Source organism: Pangasianodon hypophthalmus, chromosome 30 (genome assembly GCF_027358585.1).
Source record: "Pangasianodon hypophthalmus isolate fPanHyp1 chromosome 30, fPanHyp1.pri, whole genome shotgun sequence".
Classification (NCBI taxonomy): Eukaryota; Metazoa; Chordata; class Actinopteri; order Siluriformes; family Pangasiidae; genus Pangasianodon; species Pangasianodon hypophthalmus.
Window position 1 is genome coordinate 5,769,696 of NC_069739.1, and position 20,787 is coordinate 5,790,482.

The 20,787-nt window shown below is 39.9% G+C and overlaps 2 protein-coding genes across 2 annotated transcripts in view; one reads left to right on the forward strand and one right to left on the reverse strand.

Annotated features, from left to right (window-relative positions):
- Window positions 1–118: 118 nt before the first annotated feature.
- Window positions 119–10,297, reverse strand: casp8ap2 (caspase 8 associated protein 2). Its single transcript, XM_026918325.3, has 10 exons — window positions 10,174–10,297; window positions 9,482–9,575; window positions 8,003–8,083; window positions 7,746–7,849; window positions 7,581–7,655; window positions 7,044–7,159; window positions 4,299–6,931; window positions 1,555–4,009; window positions 1,337–1,436; window positions 119–1,236 (listed from the first exon to the last, which is right to left on the reverse strand). The coding sequence occupies exons 2-10, from the start codon at window positions 9,534–9,536 to the stop codon at window positions 1,174–1,176; spliced, it is 5,682 nt and encodes a 1,893-aa protein (XP_026774126.3). The 5' UTR covers window positions 9,537–9,575; window positions 10,174–10,297; the 3' UTR covers window positions 119–1,173.
- Window positions 10,298–11,312: 1,015 nt separating this feature from the next.
- Window positions 11,313–20,787, forward strand: part of mdn1 (midasin AAA ATPase 1) — a 50,565-nt gene continuing 41,090 nt past the window's right edge. The window contains exons 1-16 of the mRNA XM_026918327.3: window positions 11,313–11,657; window positions 12,258–12,484; window positions 12,575–12,799; window positions 12,948–13,055; window positions 13,187–13,379; window positions 13,733–13,942; window positions 14,140–14,271; window positions 14,376–14,479; window positions 15,149–15,263; window positions 15,345–15,511; window positions 16,249–16,330; window positions 17,094–17,189; window positions 18,156–18,268; window positions 19,483–19,631; window positions 19,767–19,827; window positions 20,546–20,757. Of these exons, the coding sequence (XP_026774128.3) occupies window positions 11,562–11,657; window positions 12,258–12,484; window positions 12,575–12,799; window positions 12,948–13,055; window positions 13,187–13,379; window positions 13,733–13,942; window positions 14,140–14,271; window positions 14,376–14,479; window positions 15,149–15,263; window positions 15,345–15,511; window positions 16,249–16,330; window positions 17,094–17,189; window positions 18,156–18,268; window positions 19,483–19,631; window positions 19,767–19,827; window positions 20,546–20,757 (2,290 nt within the window). The 5' untranslated portion in view covers window positions 11,313–11,561. The remainder of the gene's footprint in view (window positions 11,658–12,257; window positions 12,485–12,574; window positions 12,800–12,947; window positions 13,056–13,186; window positions 13,380–13,732; window positions 13,943–14,139; window positions 14,272–14,375; window positions 14,480–15,148; window positions 15,264–15,344; window positions 15,512–16,248; window positions 16,331–17,093; window positions 17,190–18,155; window positions 18,269–19,482; window positions 19,632–19,766; window positions 19,828–20,545; window positions 20,758–20,787) is intronic.

Sequence of the window (20,787 nt, forward strand, 5' to 3'; positions counted from 1 at the left end):
TACAAATGGAATGAAAACAATGAACAATGTGAAATTCAGTAAAAGTAGCTTCCTGCAATAGGATGAATAAAAGCTTTTGAAAGTCTCAATAATAATGCCACATACGTATCACACAGACTTGAAATAAATTAACTTTATTTTAAAAAGTAAAAAAGTTTCCTGCATTTTACAATATTTACAGAATATTTATTCAAACAGGAAGTTTGACAGAAGGCTGTCTAGTAATCTCTGCATTCAGGGCGAAATAAAAATGGTATAAATTTATTAAGTAATAAAAGCCTTCTAACAACTCTCACATTTATCATATATACAAGACAAGCCTGCAGGCCTGGTGATAATCTGAGAAGCAGTAAAATCCTGAGTTCAGGACAATGAGATTGAGACAAAATTTTAACCGTTCAATTATTGACTTTAAAGAAATTACTATGAATTGTCATGAACAACTGAATGCATGTTTATTTGGAGCCTTTGAGATAATAGTTTGATCTGCTTCAATTTGAATTATCGTGTCTTTGTGATTTGGATCGCTAAGATTTATGAAGATAATTATATATGAAGTACACAAAAAAAAAGGAACTAAGTTCTGTATGGTAATGTTGGTGACAGCTTATATTTTCTGGGTAAAGACTTATTGAGCACAGGTATATGCTCTGTCAGGCTTTACACCACCTCATACTTTTTACTTCTCATTCAAGCATGCTTATTCCAGTCTCTTAGAGGTAGCTGGTACTAGGCAAAAATGACTCCAGTGTCTTTAATGGAAAGCCACCTCAGGTTCAGTTCAGACATCATGTTGTAAAGTGAAAAAAAAAAAAGAAAAGAAAAGAAAATTACACCAAATGAACTGTATGGATGCAAAATGTTGTGATGGACTGAGTGACGTCAACATCTACTGATTTCAGCTGATGCCTAGAATTTAACATAATGACCTATAAACTTAACTGAAGGTGCCAAAATAGAAAATGACTCTCGACCAGAGTATTGTAGATTATTACACAGTGCTTCCCTCCTCAAAAGAGCACTGAAAAAAGAAAAAAAAAAAAAAAAAAACACTCCAGCTTGTCAAAATCCAGTGACAAGAACTGGTTTCTGCTGGTTTCTTTGCCTGTGGCTCTTCAATCTTGCAGTGCCAAGACTAAGAATAGTTAGCCATTATCCTGCAGTCTCAGTGGCTTAGCTCTCCATTTTCTCTTTCTTCTTAAACAGTTTCATGAGCTGGGTGAATCGCTCTTCAATCTGTAACAGGAAAGGGACATTGTTAGGTTAAGCCTTTGCTACCTTGAGGTAGATCTCATATCTACCTCAGATATAGTTAGTTATAAAATACCAAAAATACCTGTGCTTGTGACTTTCTCAACTTGGATGACAGAGCAGCAAATGTTTTAGAAGAAGCTCCTTTCGTTTTTAGCGCAACAAGAATATCTCGGTCTTCCTCCCTTGAAAATGAAAAAAAAAAATGCAAAAAATTTGTTGCTTGCTTGATTCTTGGCAATGACTAACTGGACTAACTGTGGACACATTAGCTACAGTAGCCAAAGTCTAATATACACTCACCTGGTCCAGGTCACCACCACTTCTCCTCTTTTCCTGATTACGTTCTTAGCAGAGAGACTGTTAGGAGACAACTGAGGAGATGGAGTCTTGATCTTCTTTGAAGGAGTCTTCTCATTTTTATCCTTGGATGATTTTGACTTCTTTTTGTGCCTTTGTTTTTCTTGTTTGTCTTGCGATTTCTCTCTTCGAGAATGTTTTGCTTTTGGCCCTGAATGATGCTTCTTACGCTTCCTGGACACCCTGTGGCATGCATTCTTTAATTCATGCTCAGATTCTTTGGCAGCAGTGACTCCAGTGGCATCAGAAGCTTCGTCAGCTTGCTCGATCTGGTTCTCAGTGGTTTTGGGCAAGATGGCTGTACTGACTCCTGCAAGCACACCATCTGAGGTGTTCTTGCTTGATGTTTCAGCTTCACTTCCTTCATTTGAGATGACCTGAGGCTGACCTGCCAAGTGTAGTCTCCGATCCAATGTACGTGAAGACAAAACCTCTGCAGCTGGCAGCGTTTCTTTCTGCTCCTGTTTGGGTTCCTCTTGTACCCCACGAGAGGTATGTCTGATCCGAACTATAAAGTGATCATTGGACCTCTCCATTACCTCTGCCTGCATAGGCAAGTTTGGTTTGAACTGGAAAATTGCTGGATTTGTAGCCTCCCAATTTCCACTGGTACTTGACGGACTGCTGGAGTTGTCCGTTTCGAGAGACAAGTGAATATCTTGCTCGGTGGCATCTTCTCCATCAAGAAGTGCATCCTCACTGTAGTGAGCACTGATGATGTTGCTTGGTGTGGACAGTGACTGTCCACTAGCTGGGTGCAAAAAGCTCAAGTGGCCATCTGACTTCAAGGGAGAGGGAATGGTAAGAGATACCGCCAAATCTTCAGCCAAAATAGAGAAAGGCTGCTGGGAACTCACTGTGACCACAGCAGGGGCAGACTGGTTAGGAAGAGCATTAGATGGTACTTCCAACATGCAGTTTTCATCAAGGAGTGCTGGATTTATTGGCATTTGAAACTTGTAAGGTGAAACAGATGTCCATGTTGTGATGAGCTTCGAGGGTGTTATCATCTTGCTGGGTGTCATGACCCCAATGAGACTCTCTCCAGCTTGACCTTCTTTCCGTGGAGTGTTGAGTGGCCAGTTCTGATTATCGCCACTCTCTAGCAGATCAGATCCTTGCAAGAGACATCTGAATATATCTCCCATTTGGGAATCAGTTACCAGATTAAAGGTCAAACTTGATGTTTGCTGCTCTGTCAGAATTTCAAAGTCTGCCCTATCTTGTATTGATCCACTGTGAGAAAGACGGCGGGTGTAGTTGGAGGTTTTGTTCTCATGTACGGGGACACCTTCTTGGAGAGATTTCTCAGAGGATGAATCTGCTTGTAGCTGATTACACTGGTTAGGTGTGGATACCTCTGGTACCTTGGTCCCCTCCTCCATGGTTGCCTTTATGTTTTTACCACTGCTGCCAAGGCCTCTACATGGCAAACTGTTTGAAGAAGTGATCTTCTCCTGGACCTTTTGGCCCTCGCTTTCTATTTCACCCTGAGACTTTTTATGTGGTCTGTTTTCAGTTGTGCTCAAAGGTTCTTTAGCTTGTAGTGTGCACAGATCCACATTCAAATCCTCTTTTGCCCTAGGATTTGACTGCTTACTTTCTAAAGATGATTTATTCTTGGAAAGATCTGGAGCACCTTTAAGTGCTGCTTTTAGCTCCTTAAACAAGAAATCAAACTGGCCATCTACAAAGTTCCACAGCTTCTGCTTGAGATCTTCAGCTCGTTGTTCAAAGATACGGTTCACAATGCCATTGTTAGAGACCTTGCTCATTACAGAACAGATGATCTTATTGAGCCGGGGTTTGATTTCATTTCCTTGACTGCAAAATTTGTGAAAGTTAACGCTGTCAACAAATTCTGTGAAAGAAGCCTGAGACATTTCAATGATGCAGCAAAAAGCTGGTTTGGTGACATTTTTATGAAGTTTCATGTACTTTCGTCTCAGCTCTGACCGTATAAATAACAACATGTTCATAAATTCAGCAGAAGTTGAAATTTTCGCCTTGGGTGGAACAGTGACAGTTTTGAAACGCCTCTTGTTCGAGGAGGGACTGTCTTTAGGAGTCGTGCTTTTCTCTTGTTCTTTGCGGCTGGGAGTAACGGCGGGTTGCATTTGAGATTTTTTTTGTAACCTTGGTGATCTGGGACTGGGCTGATTCCGTAAACATGATCTTTTTTCATTTGGAGGACTCTGAATGACCAGAGCACCTTCCCCATCACTCTCACTGATAATTTCCCCTTCTTCCAAGTCTTCTTCAGTAGCAGTAGAGGAAAGAGCCTCTTGCTGATCTTTCTGCACACTAGGCATGTCTAAGCAATCAGGTCTCTTGTTTTCTTTGTTCATGTCCATCTTGACTGCATCCTTATCTGCCACAGTGGCTGATGTGGAGAAATCTTAAACAAAAATAAATAGATAAATTTTGTGTATATAATGTGTAAACATCTGACCTACAACTAAAATTGAAAATCACTTCAAAATGTAGGACTACATTTAAGCAAAGTTGCAAGACTTTATTAATATATACTTTTACAGTTTTTTTTTTTCTTAGCTTACCTTAAACTCTCTCAGAAATAAATCATTTGTTGCATGGCTCTGCATGAACTTCCCCCAGTAAAACAAACCCCTCTGGATTTACAACTGTTTCCAAAACCATAAAATACAGAAAGCCCATAGTACACTAACCTTTGCTGAGACTTTTGACATGTGGCTCCTTTCCTAAGTGCTGCTGCTGGGATTTCTTTATCTGGCGAACTGGACTTGTAAGAGGACTGATGGCTTCTGGAATTACTTTAATGTTTCTCAGGGTCAGCATCATGGAATCTTCATCATGAGGCACCAATACAGACCGGGAAGGCCTGGAGATCTCCATCTCATTCTCTGTGGAATCAGGCTCAGAGGAGCTTGCTTGTTCAGGTAGTACTGTGTTGACATTAATCACCTCAGCGTTTGGCCCTACTAGTGGGCCTGGACAAGGATCTGGGTTCTCAAGGCCTCGTGTGATGTCCATGTCTGAAACAGTTATTGTTTCTTTGCTTTGGTGGTTATTTTCCACACTAACAGTGCTAGAAACAACTTCCAGAAACACAGAGGGGTCTGTATTTGAACAAGTCTTGGCCGTAGCAGTTGCCAGGATAGAGGTAGCGACTTCCTGCTGAGGTATGTCATTTTGAACTGATGCCTCTGGTTTATCATCTATTTGGCCACCTTCACTAGAATTCTGAGTACCGATCCTTCTCCTTTCTTTGTCTTTCTTTACAGAAGCCTGAGAGTCTTGTTCTTTGCAGCTAACATCAGTTAAAGTAACAGAGAGACTGTCAACTGGTTTAGCTCTTTCTGGGGCTATAGGAACTTCAGGAACAGCAGTCTTATCTACCACACATTTCTGAGAAATGCTAGTGGGACATACATCTGTATTTACAAAATCTGCTTTTGTAATGGATTCATCTTCCTTTATCTCTGAATCTGTACCATCCATTTTCCCAGATCGAGTTTTACTCAGGTCACCATCAAACCTTTCTGGTAATTCAAGTTCCTTTCCCTTGACTTCCAGGCTTGTTGGTGGTTCTTTATAATGTGGCTGTGTGGTTGTACTGGTAGGGAGAGCCAGGGAGTCATCCATAGAGTCATCCACTACTTCATCAATCACGCAGAACTCTTCTCCAACCTCAAACGAACTTCTGTCCTTAGTCGAGTTGCTTACAAGGGTGTCCTCAGGAGGTGGCTGAACTGGCTCTTTAGCTTGTTCAGAGCTGTTTTGCCTTTTAATTGGTGAGACAGTCAGGTTCAGAGTTTCCATAAAGGTTAATTTTCTTTTTGGACTACTCTCTTCTGCCATGGCAGAACTATCACAACTAGTGGTTAACCTTATTGGAGAGTTTTTTCTTGCTTTTGTGAGGCTCTCCACTTGAATATTACCATCCTCACTCATTTTGGGGATCCCTGCATTATCTGGAGTGTTCTTTGATCCTTTGTCTGGAGTGCCAATTTGTTTTTCTTTATCAACCCTCCCTTTGCCTTTTATACTCTCTTTGACACTATGTCTATCAGAACTTATATAACCTTTAGAGTCATCACGACTGCTTGATGCTTTGCTCCTGGATGATTCTTCAGTTCTGCCAGATGTCCTCCTTTTGTCATCTTTATTTTTTCTCAGATTTTGAGCATTATGATTAGGTTTAACAGGCGAAGCATGCAGTCTGTTTTCGTCAGTGCGGCTTCGGTCCTTTCCATCATTGATGCGTATGTTGTCTGCTTTATTATTCATCCTCCTTGTGGTACTCGAATCTTGGGTATTCTGTCGCTCATGTTCTTTGCTAGTCTCAGACCTGGTGCTTCTTCTTTCTCCTCTATTGCTATTCTTTTCAACTGGTCTATTTCCTTCTTCACTTTGAGTCTTCCTATGCTCATACTCCTTGATCCCATCACTTCTGGTGCGTCTCCTTTCTGAGCTGCTCATACCCTCTTGCCTCCTCTCCTCTTTTCTGTGATGCTCCCTTGTGCCTCTTTTCTCCGTCTTTCGGTGCAACTTGTCTGAGCTGCTCTTTTCACTTCTACTGCCAGACACCTCCGTATGTCCACTTTGTCTTTCTTGTCCTTGCTTATGCCGGAATTCTTCTTTCCTGCTCTGCGTGTCTGCATTCGATCTAGACGAATCGGGGGTAGATGAGAAGGTATGTCGTGGATGAGAGGAAGGACTCCTCGACCGGCCAGATCTCTTGAGCGTTACGGGATCATCATGCTGGTGACGTTGACCATTGCCTGATCCACAACTGCTTTTTGCAGACTCCCTCTGATCTCTTTCTGATCTGTTTTTATCTGTTTTGGTTTGAGATTTTTCTGATATGTCCTTCTCTTTTGAGCTCCTCTCTTTACCAGACTGTTTCACTCCCTTCCTGCTATCTGTTTCATCACAAACGTTCTGCCTACTGCTAGTCTCAGAGTTCGTGCTTGAGCTTTCCCTTTCTTTGCTACAAGACGTTCTACTATCCTGGGCATGTCTGTGATCTTGTGCAGTGGGGTTGGAAGGTAAATCCAAGCCATGAGAATCCTTATTTTGCCGATTTAAAGGATTCTCAAGGTTGCTCCTGGTGCATCTTTGCAGCACCACAGACGATGACAGTGTGGCATCCACCGAGGATGAATCACCAGGCTGATTTAATGGTCTACCCTCTGACACCTCTGTTAATCCCTTGTCTCTTTTAAGATCCTGAGACTCCCTTACAGGACCAGCAGGGCTGTTCAAACTCGCCAAGCTCCTGTTGTAGGCATCTTGTCCTCTTTCCCTCGCAGATGGATGGAAACTACCCCGACTTGATCTGCAAAACATCCAGTAAAGAAAGATGTAGTTATTTCTGGCTAAACGGCGTCTTTGCATTATAGACACTGTAAATCCACCAGACAAATTGATCATAACGTTGCATCGTTTACCTTTTGCTTAATTTGCTTATCTCTTCATCCTTCCTAACAATCTCCATTTTAGCCGTTTTGATAAGTGCACATATGTTCTTCTTCAGCAGAGTGTTCTCCTGGTGTAAACTTGAGTTCTGTTTAAAAAAAAAAAAAAAAAAAAAAAAAAAAAAACAGATTATGTTTGTTGCTTCTTCTCACTAATTTGTTTAATCATTATTACTGCTCTATGCAATAATAGTCATTATACAAAAGCGCTGCTGAATTCTCAAATCTGATTGGTCAGAAGGTGTTGACTAATTTTCTAGCAGCTTAGGATGAACAAGGAAAGAGAAGCCGGTGAGGGAATGTGTGTTTATAACTAATATAATGTAAGTGCTAACTTAAGTTCCACAACATTAAATGCAACCAAAAAAAACAAAAGTTGCATGCTTTAACAAAAACATAATTGTAACTGATGACAAATTGCTTGTTGTTATTGAAAAATATTCCTTACTTCACTTATTCCGTAATAAAAATGGAAAATCTGTGTAAAAGTCTGCATGTAAATTTACATACCTTAGTTTGCATCTGCTGCAACTTTGCAAGCAAATCCTGCACTTGGTTTTGTGCTGCAACAAATTTACTTTTCAACTGCAATGAAAGTAGAAATTAAGAAGTTAGACCCATTATTATAGTGTATAAGAATTAAATTAACACTAGCAAAAACAAAAGGATTAAAACCTCATTATAGGTCGCATCTTTCTCCTCCTGCTCTTCAGTAATGAGTTCCTCATACAAATCCAACGACTCTTTCACTCTAGGGGAAAGAAAAGTGCTGTCCTTGCCTGAGGAGAAACAAACAGAAAGAGATGCCACCCTCAACAACAGCACACTACAACACACACAGAAAGAGTAAGCAAAAGTCCAGGTCTTGGGTCAGTGTTTTAAAAATTAACAAAACATGCTTACTTTTACTGCAAAAAAATTGGTACGCTCACCGTTGTCTTTATTTTTCTTGGGACTGTCCTCAAGTCCTGAGTAAATATCCACCGAGTCTTCATCACAATTCAGGACAGAATCTAAACAGATTACGTTGGAAGAGGTTAGAGAAGAAATCATCTTTCATTTTTATTCTGTTCCTGAAAATTAGTAAGAAAAAAAAAATAAAATAAATAATAATAATACTAATAATAATTTTTTTTAAAGCCCAGTTTTCACATAACGAAGCCTAATTAAGAGATTTTATTTATGGATAAATATGAACACACCGATGGAGTACTGATTATTGGTATTAGGGTCGGCATCGGCTTAAAACATCCGATTGTTATTAGCTCGGTCACGATCGTTACATAATCATCTAATCGCAAATAAATCGAAAATAATCGAATACATTATTAATTTACTTTGCCATGTGTGTATTTCCGATACAGCCTTTATATATTTAATATTTGTTCTGTGCCTTCCTTTTGCAATTTTTTTAACAGTCAAAAAGACACAGAAATGTAACTTACATGTTTAATGGCAATAAATGGCTGTGTGTATGCATTATTACACTTACTTACTGTACGTTTACTAAACACCAGGGCTGGGCGATATGATATAATACGGATGTCATATCATACGTATTGTGATATCTTCTTAGAACTTTTTTCCTTTCTTTTTTTTTTTTTTTTTTTTTTTTAAATTACAAGATATCTACTACTTTGAAGCTTTAAAACTGTAAAATGTTATACACACACCTTGTTTTCAGTGCTAATTTTTTCTGTAGACATTAAATTCAAGTATCATCAAGCTCAGCAAATCTAGATATATATCGTGTGATGTGGATTGCGTTTTGCAGAAGTATCGTGATGTGAGATTTCGGTCAAATCGTGCCCACCTACTATGTGCTCTATTGTTTATAATAAATCAACAAAAAAGTGGAATTAAATCAACAACAAAATAATACATTTAGATTATATTTATAGCTATTCAATCTTTGAAATCTTTGAATAACATTTCCTAATCGTGAGTGGCTCCATAGATATGTGATCATCTACGATGTTTCTCTGCAAGAATCCAAGGCTAAACAAATAGCTGTGAAAAAATTCTTTCAGCTACTAAATTATAATGAATTGCAGTGACTCTAACATCATGTGCCACTTTATTTAGACATTATATCTGTTTTATTTGCGCTTCCTGGACACTGCAGGTTTAATCATGACATGTTTGTTTTGTTAGTTTTGTCCTTAATCCAGCACAAACCATAAGATAATTCTTGCAGAGAATCGTCTTTGTGACTGCGAGGAGGTCCGTATCAGATCAGATGATGATGATCATGATGATGATGATTACAGCTCTGAGACTGATATTGTATCGTGAATGATTTGTACACCACTTTAACACATGTTGGATTCCTCCAGAAGGACAACGCTCTTGTTGATATGTTGGAAACAGAAAGCATCATCATGTAGATTAGGGATTGTGTGGAATCTTACCATGATGCCCCTGACCAAGATCACCATAAAGCTCATCTATGGCATTCGTCTCCATCTCTGAGGGTTAGTACACGCCTCACATTGCTCGAGAAGTCTGCAGAGAACATCATGTGTTAGTGATCATGTAAATTTGAGCATTTAAGCTGAAGACACCACAACAAAGAGAAGGAGGCTTACAGTTTGCTAGCATAGATGCTACAAAAAAAAGCACAGATGAAGGCAGGAAGGTGTTGCAAAAACAGTGAGCTAACAACTAAAGAGCAAAAACATTTTTAAAAAAGTGTAAATGTGTGTGTATGTGTGTGTATGTGTGTGTGAGTGTGTGTGTGCATGTGTCTACCTAAGACCCACATTCAGCTGACAACCTGTTCGCTAACATTCACCTAGATTAGCTTAACACGGGCTGAATCCTGAAAAGCACATCTTTAACTCATAGTGCACTACTACAGAGGCGCCATCAGCCTTCAGAGACACTCTGCTGTAGTGCACTGGGAAAGGGATCATGGAGGCGTTTGGGCTCCAGACTGAAACACTAGCTAGCGGTGTAAACTAAAGCGTTTAAAAAAACCAATTCTTTATTAACATTTCAACCGAATTCGCTGTAAACTTCAAAAACAGGAAGCTGTGACACCAAAATCACACCGTGTAACGATTGAAAAAAATAATATAGCTTGGAGTAGCTGGCTGCTTACCATTTCAGAATCGCTTTGCTCCAAAAACAATCGCGCCAACCCGAACCGCTTCGCAAAACAGGAAGTGACGACATTTTCGCGCGGTCTCTAAACTTCCGGTGTTTCAGTGAACGCTAAGAGTTTGAGACCTGTGGTGGTGGTGGTGGTTATCGTGTGTATTAATCTTATGGTTTGTTCTGGATTAAGGACAAAACTAACAAAACAAACATGTCAGGATTAAACCTGCAGTGTCCAGGAAGCGCAAATAAAACAGATATAATGTTTAAATAAACATGATGTTAGAGTCACTGCAATTCATTATAATTTAGTAGCTGTTTTCTTAAAATAATTTTTTCACAGCTATTTGTTTAGCCTTGGATTCTGTGTAATTATTATTACTATATTAGAATATATATAAAATAACTATAACTACTAGTACTACCAACAATACACAAACCACAGCTGAATAACACCGTAACCTTAAATAACAATAAATAATAAATATATAATAACAATGTAACAATCATTAAAAAGCCATTGTTTACTCTTTACATTCTTAATTATTGTACTTATAGTAATTATTATTATTTTTTAATTATTATTATTAGTAGTAGTTGTTGTTGTACCAGAAAAGCAACACATAATTTTTATTAACTTACTTATTTATTTTATTTACTCATTTATTGGCTCATTAAAAGTTATTATTATTATTATTATTATTATTATTATTATTATTATTATACCTCAATTGAAAAATAAAACAAATTATAAATAAAGTATACGCATGCAACACAATTTTAAATACATATACGTGATTGCTTTCGCCGTTTATTAAATGATGATAATAATAATAATAATTATTATTATTATTATTATTATTACTAATAGTAGTAGTAACAGAGATGCATCATATATTTTTTAAATACTTATTTGTTTACTACTGACATTTCTGATAATCATTATACTTATTTATTACATTATTATTATTATTATTATTATTATTATTATTATTACTTAATTATTATCGTATTAAACTTTTTTTTTTAAATTAACACACTTTTTTAAAAGTTCCTCTTTCACTTGAATAAATAAAAGAAAAAGTCAAAAAGGCGTTTTTCTGTCGCAAAGGCTTCGGCGCACGCGATGACACAGTGACCCGGAAGTGATCCAGCGCCACTCACATGTGGACGGGCACTTTAACACTGACGGGAACGTGCTCGTTGATGTTGTTGTCATCCATCCCGGACGATCTGCTCCGGCGACGAGCCTTCTGACTCCCGGTTACACGGAATTTAGAAACCGTTAAACAAACAAACAGACAAACAAAAACTAACTGTGCACGTGCTCCCGAGACGGGGTCGCGGCTGCTCTCCCCGCCTCTCCCCCTGCACGCGCGGCTAAATGACGGCATGGAGACCGTGGAGCTGAGCCTGGCTTCCCTGATCACGATTTCCAGACACGTCGAAAAGAGTCACGGCGAGCTCGGCGCCTATTTAACCAAACAGGTGAGCCGCGCGCGCGCTGAAATAGCGACCACGCGCCGCCCGATTGCCATAGTAACCTCGCGCGCGCGGATGTCCGTTAACGCTAGCTAGTGTTGCTGTTGTTGCTGCTGCTGCTCGTCTACACAGCGTTTATATCATTTCACCTTCATAATACACTTTATTAAATAAATACTGTGCAAAAAAAAACTCTCATATTTGTTAATAATGTATTAATTCGTCATTAATTAAAAACCTGCACGTGTTCTTTCATAAGATAGCTAAGGTTAGCTAGCTTGTTTACTCACCTAGCTAGGTAGTGTCTCTAAACAAATTCTTCTTCTTCTTCTTCTTTTTTTTAAACCTTTTTTAACATTTATTTCATCCCAGGACACACAATAATATATATTTCTTTTAAACAGTATGATATAATTATTAAGAGTCACCTCATAGTCTGTTTTTTTTTTTTTTTGCTGTTACTAGGACATAATTTTACTTCATTAACCAAGTCAAGGTTCTAGCACCCTGTGTTTTGTTCTTTGCTACTAATATGACTGACACACACACACACACATTTTCTACATTTAACCACTCTAAAATGTCATTTTTGTACCATTTTCTAAGACATGGAGCCAGCAGGACAGACAAGCCATCCTGTGCTGTTTGGCTCAGCTCCTGATAGAGAAGGAGTACACGCTCCTGATTGCCCGGCACCTGCGGCCGCTCGTGCTTGACCTGCTGGAGAGGAATGCCGAACGTATCAAAAGGGACGTCCGGCTCAACCATGACCTCCACGAGAGACTGTGTGTGGCGCTCAGCAAGCTCCTCAGCGTCAGCCCCGATGCCCAGGCGTAAGCACATCCATCTTTTTTTCATTTCATAATAACACGCCTCATACAAGTCACACCTTAAGACACCGTGTCCACTGTGCAAACCTCCAGGTTTGCGGCGAGGTACTTCACCAGCGCGCCGCCCGTCTTTCAGAGACTCTTCTTCACTAGCGAAGAGGCAGCGTCTATCCAGTACGGCCCCAGGCGCATGAAGCTGCGGGACCTGATGGGGGCCACCCTCCGCTTCCTCCAGAGCGACTGCGAGAAGTTCCGCGTGTTGTGGGACTGGAGCGTCTGCATCTCGCAGCTGCTCACGAGTGACGTCATGGTCCGAGGGTACGGCTGTGACATGGTCCTTCTGACCCTGATAGTGGTTTCTGGCCAACGTGCAATTCCTACTGAATGCCTGAGAATCATGTTTATTCGCTGAATTGCTTTCTGTCCAACATTAACCTTTATTCTGTTTTATTTTATTTGATTAAAGATACACAGCGCAGTGCCTTGCTTTGGTGTCCCACATGACTGACAACCAGAAAACAATCTTCCTGAGGAAGGTTCTGTCCAGTGAGGAGATTCTGCATCTAAAAATGAAGTATATTGCACTTACTTTCCTGTTTTTGTTTTTTTTTTTGTTTGTTTTTTTAAATGTGCCTTGTTAGATATTGAAGTGTGTTCTTGCAGTGCGTTTGGTCTTTAGTACACTCTCCGTTTCCATATCATCAGGTCGCTGGAGGAGACTCAGCAGCTGGAGGTTGAGAGAGCTCTGGTTTTAGCCAATCAGGGCTCTGTGATGTGGCAGCTGGAAAAAGGAAATAAGCTCACCAAGGGTCAGATGGGGTCAGAAGACCTCTCGCGGTGCATCACCGCAGTGTGTGGTGTGATCTTGCCCAGACTGACGCCTCGACAAGAAGAGCAGGTATTCCTAAAAATAGGTGACATGCTCTGTTATTGAATTCGGCGCTGCTGAGAATTTGAATTCTCAAATCCGATTGGTCAGATTAATTTTCTATAACAGCAGCTCTGGCTGTAATGCAGCCGCGAATCACAGGCTTGTTCTAAAATGTTATCGTTTGTATAGTAACGACTCAGGACTCACAACATCACAACACCCCGTTGTTGATGATTTTCCTCTAACAGCAAGCCTTTTCATGTTTTACTCTTTACATAATGTTCTTTGTAACCCCCTGGGTGTCTGATTAAACTCTATAAAAACTCTTTATATATTTTTTTCAGTTGGTGGTTGGTTGTAAATTATGTTCTTGTTCGTAGACGTCTTTGAAATCCCTGGTGCTGGTGGACTCAACATGTCGAAACCTCAGGCGGCTCGCCATGGCCGTGGCGTCCCACAAGCCCGTTCTTCTGGAAGGGCCTATCGGATGTGGGAAAACAGCTCTGGTGGAATATCTAGCCGCTGCTACGGGGCACATCAAATCCCCCAACATCCTCAAGGTTCAGCTGGGAGATCAGACAGACAGCAAGGTGAGGGTTTACTTTCTGCCTTATTTATATATAACACGAGTCTTGAAATGTTTGTGTTTTTAGCATGTCCTGATTTTTGTGGCACATCTGTGCAAAAGCCTTAATCATGTGCTACAGTCACTCAAGTATAACTGAGATGTCTAAATTGGACTCAAATGGTATTTATTCACTGTTTTATTCCTCTGCGTGTGCTGCAGATGTTGCTCGGGATGTACCGATGCACAGACATCCCTGGCAAGTTTGTGTGGCAGCCGGGGTCCCTCACTCAGGCCGTGTCCAAGGGTTACTGGATCCTCCTGGAGGATATTGATCACGCACCGCTGGATGTAGTGAGTTTCCTACCATATCAAAGGATTAGTCGTTATCTACCGCTTTTTTATACTGCGAACTACAGGGATTTATCGTTTCTCACATTGCCGTGTGCGCTATTCAGATATCCGTGCTGCTGCCGCTGATGGAGAACAAGAAGCTGACCATTCCAGGCCGGGAGGACTGCATTCAGGTCGCCCCTGGCTTCCAGTTCTTCGCTACGAGACGGTAAGAAACTGTGTGTGTGTGTGTGTGTGTGTGAGAGAGAGAATGGGTAACTTCTGTGCCGCTATTATGCTCACTTGAATTACTGTACCGTGATCCCGATTCAAACTTATAGTCCTATTTTGGCAATAGGACATAATCAGTAAGACTAGAATAAGTCTAGCTGTTCAATTAGGCCAAAAAGTAATGGCACCCTATAAAAAGAGGAAGCATTGGTGTATGTCAATGGTGGCTGAGCTGCATTACTGGAATGTTTAGGGCTTCCCACACCGTGCTTAGGAGGTGAGATTGTGAGATTTCAATGCAAGATTTTTGCATTTTTATGGAATTTTATGGGCGTCACTAAATGTAAATCAGCGGTGCCATGAACGTCCTTGGGAATTTATGGGTGATTGGTATTTATCAACATAGACAGCTGAGTATAGAAAATAAAACAGAGTTACAGAAACTGTTGTAAATCGGGTCGGAATTTTTTGTTCGATTTGGCCGATGAAAACATTTGTTCTTTAAAATTTTATTGACAAATATTGCTATGATTAACATAAAAAACTACTTTCAGTAGGCTGTTTTGTCTGTGTCTATTAATTGTGCTGTTTTATTTTGTAATATGAAGTGGTTTTGGATTTCAGTGCTGTATATAAACACGTGTAATATGTTTCTGTTATTATTCAGGATGTTCTACAGCGGTGGAGCGTGGCACCGGCCTCAGAGCACCCACGCTGCTCTACTAGACAAGTACTGGAACAAGCTTCAGATTGGGAATATGACCAGAGAGGAGCTCAGACAGGCAAGCAAGAGTATATTATAATATTATCACAGTTTTATTCTTTCTTTTACTCAGTGAGATTTTCTTCTTGCTTTTTCTTAGATCGTGCAAAATAAGTACCCTGACTTGGCTGTGGTGGTGGATCGATTACTGGACATTTATTGCCAGCTGACTGGAGACAAACACCACGTCGCTGTCAGCGGCTCCGGCCCACAGAACCCAAGCGAGGACCGAACCGCAGTGCTGGAAGGCCGCGGACTCTCTCTGAGGTAGCGTTAAAATGCAACTGGACTGTGTTTTGGGTAAAATTTAATCTTGGATTTAAAAAATTATTGCTAAGCAACTGTCCATTGGCATTCCATTGGCTGAAATCAAGTATATGATTAGAAATTTTTGATTAATTGTAGAGAAATAGGGTTCATTTTGACCTACCTGGTTTGTACCGGTTTGGTGGTCATGTGACTGGCTTTCGATCAGCTTTCCGCTGGCTCAGACAGGTCCATCGATCTCACTTAGTTTCCACCAGGGAGACCCACACCATGTAAAGTTGGCATCAGGACAGAACAGGATGCCGCTGTTGGGTAATCAGTGCAGATAAAGTAGAACATTGCTGATTCCCTGAGCTCTGAGCCCTAAACTGCACCTGGCCTAGACTGGGTTTTTTTTTTTCTTTCAGACATTTTTGCTGTACTCACTCCAGAGTTGTAGTGTTTGTGTTTTTGGTAAAGGGGTCTGCCCCACAAAAGAGAAACCAATCTAAGCCAGTATTGCAATAATGTGATGTTTTGATTGAATCCATTGTGTGGCCAAGAAAACTCAATGCCGTAATCTAATAATACCGTGATCTCGTTTTGACAGTCGTGTGTGCTGATTGTGGATGAAATGAAATGACCATTGAAATATTGTATAATATGTTAATAATAAAGGTTTTACTGGATATGCTGTAACAGTATAGAGAAATGGATGTAGTATGTATTTATTGGTCAGTCCTGTGTGTTGTGAGCAGGGATTTGCTGAAGTGGTGCGAGAGAATATGCGGGAACTTCGACAGCTCCGCCTCTAGCACGGCACAGAACGTCTTCCTGGAGGTGAGCGACTCTTCCTGATTACAGTGGAGATGCCTTGTTGTTTCATTCACTCATATTTACGTTAACGATCTTCAATCTTATCCATAAAAGGTGGATTCGAACGTCTATTACATGCAGACATGCAGGCCCTTTTCTAGCTAGACTCGAGACCCCTGAATCACGAGTACGATAAGCATGCGAATGTGTAAACAGCATGCTATTATAGCGTCTGTTAAGGAATTAAAGCTTGTTTTGGATTTTTTAGGGAATCTGATAAAGCCGTTTGATATTTAAAAAATAAACAAAATATAATAAAAACCCTGAAAATGGGAAAAAAAAAATCTGTAATTTTTTTTTTTTTTTCAAAATTTTAAAGTGAAATTTTTTTTTTTTTTAAATTAAGCATAAAAATTTTAACATCTAATCAGATGCTTTGAGTTGGATTGTAATTAAATTTATTTAAAAAAATAAAATTTGCTGCCGAACATCATGTACTTAAAAAGAAATCTGATTCATGTAGAGCCAGTTTTCTCATTATCAGATTATTTACTTAACTGCATGGAAAAAAATTGAAAAAAATATACTTTTTTTCCTTTAAAAAAGGAAGGAGACATGGCATGAAAAAGTGAAATATTTAAATGTGTATAATAATATGTAATAATTTGCCTATTTGTTGGACCCCAGTTTGAGAGTCGCTGATGTGAAAGACATGTGCAGTGTGATGGAAACTCCGCACAGATGGATCAATATTGTTTTGGGTATTAACATGCTGTGTGTGCTGTAGGCCCTGGACTGCTTCACTGCCATGCAGTCCAAAGCTGAGAGCCGCCTAAAGTTGGCCGAGATCATCGGCAGCAAGCTGAACATCTCCAAAGAGAAGGTAAGAACGAAAAAAACAAAACACACAAAAGATTTTTTTTTTTTTTCAAAAACCTTGACCTGTCATTGGAAATTTGGGAGAAAAAGGGGGAAAGAGAATTATGAGTGTTTTGTTTATTTATTTACTTATTTATTTTTCACCCGATAGAGCAACTATGAAGCAATTATGAGCCGCCGTGGTGTGAACTGATTTTGAACTATTTTGATAATTGTTTGCACTCAAACCAGTAAGAAAGCAGAAATTCCACTGTACACTCTACTTAATAATTTGCATTTCCTCCATTTTTTAAAATAAAGAATAAACTACTACAACAGCCTTCTTGTTTTCTATTGGCTTACATGGATTTTGCGCATGAAAATATCAAATATCCTCTACCAAATATTCTCTTTTTTTAATTTTAAATCTGCTAATTCCAATCCAATTCAACCCAATTATCATATAACTGCTGCTAACTGGTGACGGTGAAAGCTTCATCTCATCCAAGACACATGAAGCCAGCCACTGCATCGAAGCGCTATCTGCCCTCTTCCACATACATGAGCTCATAGACACTTACGATTGGCTAATGTGGCAGTGATTGACAGGGGAGAGAGAGTAATGCCAGCCCTGTCACTCAAAGACCAAGGCTAATTTTGCCCCTAGACCCCTGGCCACACATGGCTGTGGCATCATCGGGAGATTGTGAATTCGAATCCCACTGATGCCACAGCCATCCATGGCCAGGAGCCTAGCGAGCGAAGTGGGACAAAAGCCTTTCTGCCATTTTTTTTTTTTTTTTTTTTGTTTTTTTTTTGGGCCATTGATGTGAGTTTGACTTTTTTTAAAGTCAAATTTATGTCTATTCTCCATAAGAGAATGTGCCATACACCAAGCATTAAATAAACCGTATTGTGGTGAACATTGTGTTAATATTAGTGGTGTCTAGGTCAGCTGTTATGTAACACACTCCACAATGTGCTGTTTCAGGCTCAGCACTTCTGTCAGATGTACCAGCCTGCCATCAGTATCACAGAGCTGGAGGTGACGGTAGGACGCGCCATGCTGCTACGGAAACAGAGCGACGCCGTGCGCCTCGAAGTGTAAGAGGCTCCACGAGGCCATCACCTCAGCTGAACCACACTCTGTCTTTATGCCTCTCTATCTCCCTATCTATCTCTCTCTAGCGCTCTGTCTGTCTCTGGGGTATTATGGATGGTTTCGGTCCATGCCAGCCTTTGCCCTGAAGCCATTGCCCCCCTGCTGGTAAATTGAATAAACATTGAATTGATCGCTCGCTGCATTGGCACAGCCCACAGCACATTAGACAGATGTGCCAAACATGCTGTACAGGAGCATCCTAGAATACATGGTCATTCGAGGACCTCTTTTACAGTAATACTGCAGCAAGACAAATCTTATGAAACATGTTCAATGATCAATCATCAATTGTTCATTTAGGGTCATGAATATACCATATACAGTTGAGGTCAAAAGTTTACATCCCCCTTTCAGAATCTGCAAAATGTTTATTATTTTACCAAAATAAGAGGGATCATACAAAATGCGTGTTATTGTTTATTTAGTGCTGACCTGAATAAGATATTTCACATAAAAGATGTTTACATATAGTCCACAAGAGAAAATAATAGTTGAATTTATAAAAATGACCCCGTTCAAAAGTTTACATCCCCTTGATTCTTAATACTGTGTTGTTACCTGAATGATCCACAGCTGTGCTTTTTTGTTTAGTGATAGTTGTTCATGAGTCTCTTGTTTGTCCTGAACAATTAAACTGCCTGCTGTTCTTCAGAAAAATCCTTCAGGTCCCACAAATTCTTTGGTTTTCCAGCAAATTTTGTACATTTCTTTCCAACAATGACTGTATGATTTCAAGATCCATCTTTTCACACTGAGGACAACTGAGAGACTCATATGCAACTATTACAGAAGGTTCAAACGCTCACTGATGCTCCAGAAGGAAAAACCATGCATTAAGGGGTGAAAACTTTTTGACTTTGAAGATCAGGGTAAATTGAACTTATTTTGTCTTCTGGGAAACATGTAACTATCTTTTGTAGCCTCTGAAGGGCAGTACTAAATGGAAAAAATACGATATTTAGGCAAAATAAGAAAATTCTCCATTCTATTCAAAAGTTTTCACCCCCCGGCTCTTAATATCCAGAATATTAAACAGCAGTATTAATTAAAGAAAAATACGAACTAGCTATTCACGTAATACAATATTTTATTATATTCTATGTGTATTAAATCTTCATCTGCTACGCCTATATATTTATACGTGTGTGTCTTACAGAGATAAGCAAACGTTTGCGGCTACACGTCCCTCCTCCGTGCTTCTGGAGCAGCTGGCCGTGTGCGTCACGAAAGGCGAGCCCGTGCTGTTGGTTGGAGAAACAGGCACAGGGAAGACCTCCACCGTGCAGTACCTAGCTGGATTAACAGGTGAGTTAATCTCTCCTAGTCTCGCCTGTTAAACAAACAAACATTCTTATATCAGATCTATACACAAGGTAGAAGACTGAGCTGCAGCAGGATTTATACTGAATATGAGCCGTTATCTTTTTCTGTTGTCTTCAGGACACAAGCTGCGTGTGATCAACATGAACCAGCAGAGCGACACTGCTGATCTCCTGGGAGGGTAAGTATGTGGTATCCGGCGAACCCGTACTCACAATCCACAAGACGGAAGGTTGGAAATGTAAAAGTTAGGAATGAAACACTTAGGGATGTATTGTTACAGGAAAAAATAAATAAATGACTGTGTGTGATGAAACAGAGTAACTGTTACCACCCGAAGTTGATTATTTTGCTATAACAGCAGGTCTGGAAGTGGTTTTTTTATGCTTCTTGTACCACAGCAATTTGCCATGTCATAGTTTTTATCCGTTTCTAGTTACTTTAATGTTATCACTTATGTTATAGCAGCTATGAAGAGTTGCTCTCTCATCAGCATCCTTTTTTTAAAATTGAAAAACGCCAACGCAGCTTTTCATATTACCACGAAACTGGGAAGTGTCGAGTTCGCTGTCCTGAAGACTTACTTGTGGTGGAAAACCTACTGACACTGGAGACTCCTTCCATAAAAATGAGATAAACGTCTCCTTACAGATCAAACAATATCAGCATTATCAATGAGTATATATTGTGCTTTAGTAAATAACAAGGCTTGTTAAAATCTGTTTTTTGTTAGGATTCAATTACATGAACCATCCCTGTGTCTTAACTGTTACTATGGAAACAATAACATATTAGAATGACTGTGTTAATAAAAACCTGTGATTTGAATTACAGCAGGATTCACTGTCCGAGCTGCTGTTATAGAAAGTAATGTTGAGTTGATGATGTGCGTCTGGCAGGTACAAACCCGTGGATCATAAGCTCATCCTGTTGCCCTTGCGCGAGGCTTTTGAGGATCTGTTCTCTCAGACGTACTCACGCAAACAGAATATAACCTTCCTGGGTCACGTGCAGACCTGCTTTCGAGGCAAACGCTGGCAGGACCTGCTCAAGCTCATGGACCACGTGTGCAAGTCGGCTCTCACCAAGGAGCTGCAGGACAAGCCCAATGGTAACAGAAGTCCATTCTTAAACTTTATCC